The 12894-nt window shown below is 52.2% G+C and overlaps 1 protein-coding gene across 1 annotated transcript in view; it reads right to left on the bottom strand.

Annotated features, from left to right (window-relative positions):
* The window catches only part of LOC144890655 (epidermal growth factor receptor kinase substrate 8-like), a 138968-nt gene that overhangs the window by 13851 nt on the left and 112223 nt on the right, over positions 1 to 12894 (bottom strand). The window contains exon 10 of the mRNA XM_078771847.1: positions 616 to 704. Coding sequence (XP_078627973.1) covers positions 616 to 704 — 89 coding nt within the window. The remainder of the gene's footprint in view (positions 1 to 615; positions 705 to 12894) is intronic.

Below are 12894 nucleotides of genomic sequence, written 5' to 3'. Positions count from 1 at the left end.
TCATCCGATTGACTTGTAATTTGAATATGATTTTCATATCAGCAAACTGAATTCAACCATAAACTATTTTTGAGATCAGGATAGGCCAAAAAGGTCAAAAAGGCCAAAGGTCAACATAGGCCAAAGGTCAACATAGGCAAAAGGTCAACCACTATTTTGAAATTTCTAAAACCCTCAATTTTCATCCAATTCATTTGAAATTTGTATGGTGATTTACATATCAGCGAGCTCAATACAACCACCAACTATTTTTTTTAGATAAACATAGGCCAAAAGGTCAACATAGGCCAAAAGGTCAACATAGGCAAAAGGTCAACCACTACTTTGAAATTTCTAAAATCCTCAATTTTCATCCGATTGACTTGAAATCTGAATAGAATAATAATCCTAAGATCTAATCTCCCTCTTTGCATAGAAACAAATGGTCTAACAGGATGAGCAGAGTTAGTGCACTTACCTGTGACCTGTGTAGTCTCAGTGCGATTCCTGATCCGACTGTAAATAAACTGATTGGTGCTGTGTTCTATCACAAAGTGTTCCATCCCTCGGATCGATGTTAAGCCGAAGCAATATCTCTTCAAATCCCTGTACTGTGGTGTCTACAATGTCAATTACCAGAACATTGAATGTTTGCTTGAACTTCTGAAGAATCTCCATGAACTCTTCTTGAGGAGGAGTTTTTGAGCGCAGTGTGAGGACTCCCTCTACAGACAGGCAAAGGAAACGTTCATATGTCAAACAACACAAACATGTATCATTCTCGTTGAGGATGAATGTACAATTTCAGAAGCCATCGATTTATTATGTATGCAAATATGGCAACATGTATGACCCCTTTCCCTACCCCCACACCCTACACCTTCCCTCATGCACACTCAATAAATAAATAAATAAATGGTTCTTTCTCACATTGTGCTTGAGAATTAAATCCAATTATTTACACCTCCCTCATTGGAATAATTAATTTAATATATTTGAACCCCGTGGGGTTTTACCTTGGTATATGCCTAATGGGACATCAGTAGTACTGTATACCTTTTTGCCCTTAATGGTAGTATGAGGTGTTTGTGCTGATTGATGGAAAGCCTTGTGCTTCTGCTTGAGATAGTTCAAATTGATACAACTTCATTATGAAACTCAGGCCTACAGTCTGCATCTTATCCTGATGATGCCCTAGGATAGGTGAAGTGCCATGGCATATGCATGGAATCATTGCTGATGCATTGTGGGATTTGTCTTTTGCAGGTAACTTTGATACTACAGCTCTGAGACTACTCTCCAACCACAATGATCACATTTACTCACAACAATCAAGTGAAGCTCATTATTTATTTATTTACTATCAATAACACCAAGTCTACAAAGTACAAGCTAGTTCTGCATTCCCGAATGATTGAATCAAATATTTATCTGGAATGTTTTATCGCACCCAGATGTGCAGATTTATCCTCGTTCAGGTGTACCTATTTTTATGGATACCTTGTAGGAGCTGTGCTCCAACGTAAATCGAAAGAATGGACGCCACAAAAAGCTGGAATTCGTCCGCGTTTCTTTATTGTGTCAAATCAACTCAGGTACTCTGAAAAGCCCGTTTATCGGGCAGCAATATATTGTTGCGGATATGAGGATTGCATTTTTTTGATTGTGTGTATTGTATTGTGGTAAATTGTTGTGTAACATTGTTGATTATGGCCCCTCCTGCCTCCGGAGTTGTGTAAAGGTAAAAAGGGCGTCCCGGTAGTTAATTCCATGAAACACCACATTGAAGGACACGATAAAACCCTTGTTCAGTAGTTTATATCCTTATTATGTGTTTTAGAGTAAGGCCTTGTCTTCCATTAACATGACACTCCATTGCACCGAGTAAAAGAGATAGATTCCCTTCATTCCCATTCCCAAAAACCTCCATTTCCCCTTTCGTAATGGCCAAGCCTCAATTTGTCAATTACATCCCCTCCAAAGCCGCCATTGCCCACGAGGCAGGGTTGGGGAAGAAAGGCGGGTCTCCACCTCGTCATAGAGGGGAGGAGTAAGTCGGCCCTGCTCATCCAACCCAGAACGAGGGGTTTGGCTTGAGAGGGCGGAGAGAGAATGCTTGGGGGAGGTTCGCAAAGGGTGAAGGGCGGGGCCTATATAACCCGCCACGGGACGCTCCTCAAGCAGACAAGCAGATGAGTCCAAGAGAGTTGCAAAAAGGTCCAAGGCTGAGCTGAGCTGCGTGGTGAGAAGACAAGCAGATGAGTCCAATAGATGAGCTGAAAGGCTGAGCTGAGCTGCGTGGTGAGAAGACAAGCAGATGAGTCCAAGAGAGTTGCAAAAAGGTCCAAGGCTGAGCTGAGCTGCGTGGTGAGAAGACAAGCAGATGAGTCCAAGAGATGAGCTGAAAGGCTGAGCTGAGCTGCGTGGTGAGGTGGAAAGGAAAGAGCTGGGTCGTCAGAGCAGGGCTGAGTTGTGAGGTCCAAAAGCAGAAGATCATCCAGGGAAGCACAAAGCCTGCTATTCGTCACCTTGCTCGCCAGCAGCAGCGTCTACAGCAGCAACAAGACTCGACAGCCGTTTGGGGCCTGGACGGCAGTTTGGAGCAGGGCCGCGAAGGGACGGCGGCTGCCGAACGCGCCGATCGTGCTACCAGCTCCGGACATTCCTCTCCTTCCAGCCATTCCTGCCTGCAAGTTCCCCCATTTGCATACGTGAGTTTGTTTTGTTTGTTCTGTCCTGGGTAGGTAATTAAGTCTGTATAAGCTAGTATTTTCCCTGTGTCTCTAAAAACTTCTGTATATTATTTTCTTATCTTTCCTTCTCCTTGGTTATTTTGAGCCTGTAAATAGTAAATAAATTTAGTAGTATTTTCAACCTTTGTTTCGTCTTTTTTATTCCTTTTCTTCACATCCGTCGTCTTTGTCTTTTCCCTGATTGAATAGCTGTGGCGCGATACGGCCAACGTCTGGGTGAATCGGGTTTAGTCGGGAAAAAACTGTTCTGTCGCGGGGCCTCCGCTCGGCAAACATAACATCCTTAACCGCGAACCGTAACAATTGGTGTCAGAAGTGTCGGATTCGGACCTGAAGCGTTTAACGCGCTCAAAATTACAAAGTACCGAAATTGCTTTTGTTTTACAAAACCCGAATTTTGAAATCGCGCCATGGCTGGTCAAGGCGACGGGATGCCGGTGGGAGAGATAGACGGGGTAGAATCGACCCAGGACCTCGGGGAAATGTATATGGAGGAGGTGTTTGAGGAGGTATCAGGCGCACAAAATGGCGTCCTCGCGCACGTGGGTGTAGCGGCACCAAATTTAGCGGCGCCCGCGACCGTAGCAGCGCCGTTGGTGGATTTGAACCTTTTTATGATGCAAATGAAGGCCCTTATGGAAAAGAATAGTGAGCAATTGGGAGACCAAATTAGAGGTTTGAAAAGCAGTATGGGACAAATCGGGAACCGGATGGATGCTCAGGGTGAGCGATTGGAGGGCCAAATGGGACAAATGGGGAACCGGATGGATGCTCAGGGTGAGCAAATGGGGGGCCAAATGGGACAAATGGGGGGCAAAATGGGAGAAATGGGGGAACGGCTAGAAGCTAAATTTGAGGGGTTAGACAACGGGATAAAAGAGGTAAAGAATGGGTTAACAGGGGTGGAAAATAGAATGGCTGCCCAGGAGAATCAGATAGAGGGGGTGAAAAATGGGTTAATGGGGTTAGAAAATAGGATGGAAGGCAAATTGCGGGAGATAGGGGAGCAATCCGCCCGATAAATTAAACAAATGGGAGAGCAGATAGAGGAGGTGAAAATCGGGGTAGAAACCAAATTGGATGCTCAGAGGGATGAATTGGGACAGATGAGGGTGGCATCTACAAAAGAGAGGGAGGAGATGAAAGAGGAGATACGACGAGGTGTAAGTGAGGAGGTCTCGGGGGTACGCGAGGAGGTAAAGCGAGGTGAAAAGCGTATAGAGAAAGAGGTGAGAAATGGAACGGCTAGGTTACAATGGGGCATAGAGGACCTGACGGAGGAGGTGGAACAGCTGACGGAGGGACAGACGGAGTTAGTGGAGCAGGTTCAAAGAAACACTGCGTTACTAGAAGGGTTAAAAGCGACACAAAACGACATAAAAAATGACTTGATAGCGACACAGAGGCAATGTCAGATGGTACGTGAGGGACTGACAACGAGGTTGGAAGAGGTGACAGAAGTAATGGAGACGAAGGACCGAGAGGTGAGGACGCACATAGAGACGGTCACGGTAGCCTTAGAGGACGAGATAGAGGAGACGCACCGGGAAATAAAAGAGGTGAAGCAAAAATTAGAGGAAGTGGAAGAAGAGGTGAGTGAAATTAAGAAGAGACGGACAGAAACTAAGAGAGAAATACAGGAGGAGGTGATGGAATATGTGCAAGGTCTGTGTTCAAATCATGATGATGTGCTCGCTAACCAAATAAAGAGTTTGCAGGTGGTGAAGGAGGTGCGGAGACGAGGTGCCAAGGTGAGTGGCGATATACGTGGAAATGTACATGATGTGAGGAAAGCTTCAGTCGGCTTGGGGGTTGATTTGGAGCCGGGTGTTCGTGAGAGGCCGTTGGTGAAGTGTGCGACAGGTATGGTGTGCGAAGGAGGAGGTGTGCGAGAATGTCCGACTCTGGGATGTGTGAGGAAAAAGTGCGCGCCAAAGAGTGAGTGTGCTGTCGAGAGTGAGTCGGTCGTAGCGCATGTGCGAGGGAGCACATGGAAGCGCGTAGTGAGGCGTGTTACAGAGGAAGTAACGGGAGAGTGTGCGCAAGAGTGTGCGCGAAAAAGGTGTGTAACGGACAGGTGCATGGGGAAAGAGTGCGCTGTCAAAAGTAAGGAAGAATGCACACCTGTGGTGAGTGTTACAGAGGATGTAACGGGAGAGTGTGCGCAAGAGTGTGCGCGAGAAAGGTGTGTAACGGATGGGTGCATGAGGAAAGAGTGCGCTGTCGAGAGTAAGGGTGAGTGCGCTGTCAAGAGTGGTGGTGAAAGTAGTGAGAGTGACACGGAGCGTGAGTTGGTTGTGACAGGTGAGAGAGGATGTACACCTGGAATGGAAGGATGCACACCTGGCATGGTAGAGCGTGTGTGGGAATGCACACTTGAGTTGGTAGTGAGGCACGTGGTTGGGTGTGCGAGTGAGAGCACACCTGTGATTGTCAGGGAGGAGGTGACCGAGGAGGGGGCGCGAAGAGGTGTGTTGGTGAGGTGTGCAAACGATGAGTGTGTGCAAAGGTGTTCGGTGGTCAGGTGTGTGACCAAGTCTGTGAGCGGAATGAGTGTACCGAGGTGTGTAAGAGAAGGTACGACGAGGAGCATGGGAACAGCTGGATGTATGAGCAAGAAAGGGGTAGCGTATGCGTGTAAGCATGCAAGTGAGGCATCGACAGTAACCGGGTTAGCGGTTAGAACGACATTTAGCCAAATCGGGCCCTCAGTGCGCGTCGGGCAGCTTCGCGTGCCGCGAGGACCAGCGGGGATCCGAACCATGGCGGGTTCGAAAGGACCGCCGTACGTGATCCACGCTGGGCCGCGTTTGGAACGGCCGCGTCCGTGCTCCACTAGGTGGAGCGGGCAGCCCGATAGGAAGGGTCGTCATGGCGACCCCCTTTTGTTGAGGCGTTCCGGCAGGTCGAGATCGGGCCATGGGATGGCTCCGTGCCGAGGTGGTGCGTGGGATCTCGGCCCGGGTAAGCGTCCTTCCCTGCACCGAGTGCCGGACGCATCCAGCCGCCGGCACCAAACAACCCGCATTCGTTGCTCGGCTTTACGAAGCCGGGCTGTGGAAGTGAATTGGCGCACCGAGAGGCACTAGTAAGTAGACTGTAATGATGAGGATAGTGGTCTGGACCCGAAATTAGAAAAACAAAATTTCATGATTGGCAAAGGATTGGCAGAGTGATGATGGGTAATGGTACAGTGATTGGCAGATGATTGGCAAATTTTTGATTTGTTGGATTTGGACAAGCAAAATTGATAGTGAGAGATCCCCGATGTGGTGGGATGGCAACTCTGTCATCCCTCACAGCGGGGGCAAAGGAGCACTAGATTTATGGGGTTGATGGCAGTGAAAACTAGCCCGGGAGGGTTTGGATAATGTGTAGGGATCTAGCGAAGATGACAAGAGGAAACGTTAAGATTAGTTAGTGACTGATACCTGTAGTGGGGACGCAGGTAGATTAGTGTGGATTATAATGACGAGGGAGCGCAATAGTTTAAAGGGACGACTGGGAAGTGCAAGTTTCAGAGGGGAGTAGTTAGATGAGATGATGCCGTGTGTTTGAGGATTGGAAGTGTATTGTGAAAAGTGTGTAAGGAACAGGTGTGATTGCACAGGTGTGCAACTGAACAGGTGTGTGGAGCAGTGTATGAGGGAGTGATAGTGATGAGTTGTGTTGACCAAATGGTACAGGAAGGAAGGAGGGTGCAGGTGGCACCAGGTGTGAGTGCACAGGTGTGCACCAACAGGTGTATGGAATAAATGGTTGTGTGAAATACATGGAATGTGGAATACATGGAGTGTGGAGTATATGGAGTATTTGAATGGATGGTCGTGGAGTGAGTATGGTGGAAACTATGGAGTGGAGTGGATGGTGCGAAGGTGTGAGTGGGGGAAGGATGGACCCCCATTACGAATACCCGGGGAGGGTAGTGTAAGTGTTAGGTAGAGGGTATAGGTAAATTGTGGTTGGATATTGGCATCTGTGGTGCGTGGTGGAAGAATGATATTTGGATGGGTGCATTAGTGTTGTGGAAATGGCTGGGCGTGTAGCCTGTTAGTGTGTGTAGTTGGTTTGGGCACTCCACCACTGTGAGGATGTTGGCCAGGTGAGGCCGCAGGGGGGCTCTGGGTGCCGGTAGTTGTGGATGGGGCCCGAGGATCCGGAGGACGGACCCGTGTAGCCCAGTGCCAGAGGGCACCAAGGGGTGACAGAGCCAGGAGGGGCCTTCCCCAGTGAGTTAGGTTAGGGTGAGGAGCTAGGTAAGCTCGGGTGGCAACTACAGTGGTGGAGGTGTGCAGGTGGGTAGACCTGCTGGGAGAGCTACACGTCTCAGCCCAGAAATTGTGCAAGGGCACCGGGAGATGAATCAGGGGAGTGAGACCCCAAATTGAGAAGCACCACAGTTTGGTCAATGGGAATTGGTTTTTAGAACCCATAGTGTAAGTTGGCCAATGGATTGGCAGGGAAAGACCCCGGGTAGTGTAAAAGTGTGTTAAAGTCATTTAGAGGATAGCTAGGATTGAAGTCTCCTCGCACCATCTGCATCCACTCACCTGAGATGACGTACCTCCACACCATGCCAGGTTGTTTTATTATTTTTGATGCAAATGTTTGGAATGTGAGACGCATCATGACGTGGGTGTGACATTGTGCTTGATGTTCCATCTCTTCCTCCTTATGAGGATTGATGATGAATTGGTGATGGCAAATTTTGGATAGAGGGATTGTGGAGACGAATTTGGTATAAGGGAAATATGGGAAGACGTGACGATAGCGACGGATTGGTAAATGTGTAGATTTTTGTAAATATGGGGTAAGGGCAAGGGTAGTGTAGGTGACAGGGGGGGTGACGTACGGTAGGGACGAGCTTTTCTCACTTCGCTCTCCGTACGCATTTCACCTTGCATTACCTTATTGATGTGTACCCTTGTGACCCTACCCCTCGCTCATCTGTCTTCCCCCCTTTTTGTCTCCCACATGACCTGAGCGCCACTGGGCGCCGAGGGGGCGTGCGTGAGTCGGCCATTGTGCGCCCGGAACTCCCAGAACCAGCTGTCTGCATCGATGCACCACATTATGGACCACATGTCTGTGGCCGAGCAGCACTTATGGACCCCATGGGTTGGGGCACGGCCCTTCTGCTGGAACCGGCCATGAAGGCCCGAAATCTTGCTGGCGGACCTTGGCCACAGGGCACCGATGCCCCACAGGTGAACCACACTAGTCGGCCCTGTGGGCCATAAATAAAATAAATAAAAATGGACACGTTGGGTGCATTTCATTTTCAGTTCAAATAGGCCGCCAGTAAGAAAATGAAGGAAAAGACAACAACTGGAAGAAATAATAATAGCCAGCAGAGGGAGCCGAAGCGCAAGAGACCACCTGCAGGGTTAGGGGTTGTCGATTTATTTTATTGATTGAACAGTGATGACTGTGCACCGATTGGTGCTTGAGGGTGTGTTGGTGCATTATGGGTGCTTTCATGGTGCATTGATGCAGAGCAGACTGTCTCCCCCCCCCCCCAGAAAGAACAATCACAGGTCCTGGGTTGCGTTTTGTAAATAAAGTAGCGACAATTGTAACTAATGCTCCCCACCGTCAGTGTGTAGTTTGAAGACTATTCCGCAATTCGGTTAACTGTGGGCATGAGTCTGTTAGGCAGGGTGCAATGGAGCAGCGGGACATATTTATTTTTGTTTTAAAACTGTCACACTCAGGGTCAGGTTAAAAGTAGAGGGAACTACACCTACGTGTCACACTAAATTAAAGTTATAGGCCCGGGACGTGCCTAACAGGAGGAGGGTGCAGTGTTGCGGATATGAGGATTGCATTTTTTTGATTGTGTGTATTGTATTGTGGTAAATTGCTATGTAACATTGTTGATTATGGCCCCTCCTGCCTCCGGAGTTGTGTAAAGGTAAAAAGGGCGTCCCGGTAGTTAATTCCATGAAACACCACATTGAAGGACACGATAAAACCCTTGTTCAGTAGTTTATATCCTTATTATGTGTTTTAGAGTAAGGCCTTGTCTTCCATTAACATGACACTCCATTGCACCGAGTAAAAGAGATAGATTCCCTTCATTCCCATTCCCAAAAACCTCCATTTCCCCTTTCGTAATGGCCAAGCCTCAATTTGGCAATTACATCCCCTCCAAAGCCGCCATTGACCACGAGGCAGGGTTGGGGAAGAAAGGTGGGTCTCCACCTCGTCATAGAGGGGAGGAGTAAGTCGGCCCCGCTCATCCAACCCAGAACGAGGGGTTTGGCTTGAGAGGGCAGAGAGAGAATGCTTGGGGGAGGTTCGCAAAGGGTGAAGGGCGGGGCCTATATAACCCGCCGCGGGACGCTCCCCAAGCAGACAAGCAGATGAGTCCAAGAGAGTTGCAAAAAGGTCCAAGGCTGAGCTGAGCTGCGTGGTGAGAAGACAAGCAGATGAGTCCAATAGATGAGCTGAAAGGCTGAGCTGAGCTGCGTGGTGAGAAGACAAGCAGATGAGTCCAAGAGAGTTGCAAAAAGGTCCAAGGCTGAGCTGAGCTGCGTGGTGAGAAGACAAGCAGATGAGTCCAAGAGATGAGCTGAAAGGCTGAGCTGAGCTGCGTGGTGAGGTGGAAAGGAAAGAGCTGGGTCGTCAGAGCAGGGCTGAGTTGTGAGGTCCAAAAGCAGAAGATCATCCAGGGAAGCACAAAGCCTGCTATTCGTCACCTTGCTCGCCAGCAGCAGCGTCTACAGCAGCAACAAGACTCGACAGCCGTTTGGGGCCTGGACGGCAGTTTGGAGCAGGGCCGCGAAGGGACGGCGGCTGCCGAACGCGCCGATCGTGCTACCAGCTCCGGACCTTCCTCTCCTTCCAGCCATTCCTGCCTGCATGTTCCCCATTTGCGTACGTGAGTTTGTTTTGTTTGTTCTGTCCTGGGTAGGTAATTAAGTCTGTATAAGCTAGTATTTTCCCTGTGTCTCTAAAAGCTTCTGTATATTATTTTCTTATCTTTCCTTCTCCTTGGTTATTTTGAGCCTGTAAATAGTAAATAAATTTAGTAGTATTTTCAACCTTTGTTTCGTCTTTTTTATTCCTTTTCTTCACATCCGTCGTCTTTGTCTTTTCCCTGATTGAATAGCTGTGGCACGATACGGCCAACGTCTGGGTGAATCGGGTTTAGTCGGGAAAAAACTGTTCGGTCGCGGGGCCCCCGCTCGGCAAAAAAAACATCCTTAACCGCGAACCGTAACAATATATACACATTATCCCGGAGCGTTTGCCTGGGAAAGGCGAGAGGGGGCATGCCCGGGCGTGCTGGGTGAGCCCGGCATGGTGATCGCTCCGCGTCCTCGGTAGGTGCAAGGTGATTGTGTATACCCAGCGGTAGCCGCTACACACGTCCCCACAGAATCGACTTGCACCGGCAGGGTCAATTTAAGTGGGGTCCTGATGACCCGGCCGAAGCGACCCCTGGCGGGTCGTGGGGGGGGGGGGGTCCGGTGTGGTGGTGGGCGGTCGAGTGGGGGGCACCGTGGATGGGGGGCGGCCTCGCCATGGCGGAAGGGCCAACCGTGGCGGTTGGTCGATGTCCACGTGCGCCGGCTTGAGGCGGTCCACCGCAATCCGGTCCGACCTGCCGCCGATGTCGATGACGAACGACTTGTCGTCCCGTCGCAGGACCTGGAAGGGCCCATCGTACGGCGGCTGGAGTGGCCCCCGATGTGCGTCATGACGCACAAAAACGTACTCCACTGTGCGAAGCGCTGGGGGGACGTAGGTCTGGGGGTCACTGTGGTGGGACGTTGGCACGGGGGCAAACCGTCAGGCGGTCTCCTGGAGGTCCGAGCGCTGGTGAGCTGCGGACCAGGGACTGGTAGCGTCGGGCACGAATTCGCCCGGGACGCGTAGCGCGTGGCCGTAGACAAGCTCGGCGGTGGACACCAGGAGGTCCTCCTTGGGGGCCGTACGGAGGCCTAAAAGGACCCACGGCAGCCGGTCGGCCCAACCGCCATCCTGAAGGCCGGCCATAAGCGCGGCCTTCATGGAGCAGTGGAATTGCTCGCACAACCCGTTAGCTTGGGGGTGGTAGGCCGTAGTACGGTGGAGCTTGACCCCCAGGTTGCGGGCCACCGTGCCCCACAGCTCGGAGGTGAACTGCGGTCCGCGGTCCGACGAGATGTCCGCCGGTGCGCCAAAGTGGGCGACCCAGGTGGGGATGAAAGCCTGCGCCACGTCGGCGGTGGTGGTGGAGACGAGGGGAACGGCCTCCGGCCACCTGGTGGTCCTGTCCACCATGGTGAGCAGGTGTGTGAAACCCCGTGATGGGGGGAGGGGCCCACCAGGTCCACGTTGACATGGTCGAAACGTCGTTCGGGCACGGTGAAAGGTGCCAGCGGGGCCTGGGTGTGTCGGTGGACCTTGGCCTGTTGGCAGACTGTGCAGGTGCTGGTCCAATCGCGGACGTCCCGTCGAAGGCCGTGCCAGACGAATCGCGCCGACACCAGCTTCTGGGAAGCTTTCGGCCCGGGTGGGAAAGGCCGTGGAGGGAGGCGAAGATGCTGCGTTGCCAGGTAATGGGCACGATGGGGCAAGGCTGGCCTTGGGAGACGTCGCAGAGCAGGACAGTGTCCGCGAAGGGGATGTCGGCCAGGCGGAGGCCTGTGTCCGCCGCCCGGAGGGCTTGCACCGTGGTGTCGGTGGTTTGGTCCGCCGCCATAAGCTGGAGGGCCAGGAACTCCGAGGTGGACCGCGTTCGCGCTGGCCCGAGAAAGACAGTCGGCCACGGCGTTGTCTTTGCCGGCGACGTGCCGGATGTCCGTGGTAAACTCCGACACGGCGGAGAGGTGGCGCTGTTGGCGGGCCGACCACGGCTCCGTGACCTTGGCCATTGCGTAAACCAATGGCTTGTGGTCGACGAACGCCGTGAAGGGTCGGCCCTCCAGGAGGTGGCGGAAATGGCGAACGGCCAGGTGTAGACCGAGGAGCTCACGGTCAAACGTGCTATATTTGAGCTCGTTCGGCCGGAGTTGCCTGCTGAAAAAAGCGAGTGGCTGCCAAACCCCGTTCACCCATTGCTCATGTACGGCGCCCACCGCATAGTCGGAGGCATCCATGGTGAGGGCGATGGGAGCGTTGAGCACCGGGTGAGCGAGCAGTGTTGCGTCGGCGAGGGCCCGCTTTGAGCTTTTAAAGGCCGTGTCCATTGCTGCAGACCAGACGACGTCGTGCTTGGCCGTGCTTGCCCCAGAGGGCTTCGTAGAGGGGCCGCATGAGTTGAGCAGCGGGCACGAAGCGGTGATAGAAATTCACCATTCCCAGGAATTCCTGCAGGGCCTTTATGGAGCGGGGACGCGGGAACGTGGTGATGGCCTCGACCTTGGTTGACAGCAGCACGGCCCCGTTCTTGGTGATGTGGTGGCCCAAAAAATCAACGGCCGTCGTGCCGAAGTGGCATTTGGCCGGGTTGACGATGAGGCCATGCTCACTGAGGCACCGGAACAGTGTTCGGAGATGGAGGAGGTGCTCGGCCCGGGACGTGCTGGCGACGAGGATGTCGTCCAGGTAAACGAAGAGGAACGGCAGGTCGCGCAGCACGCCATCCATCAAGCGCTGGAACGCCTGAGCCGCGTTCTTGAGGCCAAACGGCATTCGCAGGAATTCGAATAAGCCGAACGGCGTGATGACGGCCGTTTTTGGGACGTCGGCCGCCCTGACAGGTACCTGGTGATATCCCCGTATTAAATCGATCTTTGAAAAAATGACCCGTCCTGCCAAACGGGCAGAGAAGTCTTGGATGTGTGGGATCGGATACCTGTTGGGGGTGGTAGCGTCGATAAGGCGGCGGTAGTCGCCACATGGGTGCCAGCCGCCCCCTGGTTTTGGGACGATGTGTAGTGGCGAAGCCCACGCGCTACCGGAGCGCCGCACGATGCCGAGGTGTTCCAAAGCATCGAACTCGGCATTGGCCATGGCGAGCTTGGCTGGGTCGAGGCGGCAGGCTCTGGCGTAGACCGGCGGGCCCGTGGTTGGTATGTGGTGCTCGATCCCATGTCATACTGCGACGGCCGAAAACGTCGGCCGCGTGAGGGCCGGGAACTCCGTGAGCAGGCGAGCAAACTCGTTCGCCGCCGGGAGGGCGCATGCCAGCTCGGTCGGAGCAGAGCTGCTCAATGTGCATGCCAGGGAG

This window comes from Myxine glutinosa, chromosome 1 (assembly GCF_964187855.1).
Source record: "Myxine glutinosa chromosome 1, kmMyxGlut1.1, whole genome shotgun sequence".
NCBI classification, from domain to species: domain Eukaryota; kingdom Metazoa; phylum Chordata; class Myxini; order Myxiniformes; family Myxinidae; genus Myxine; species Myxine glutinosa.
The sequence above is the reverse complement of the archived record's forward strand: the minus strand, read 5'-3'. Positions and strand labels throughout refer to the sequence as shown.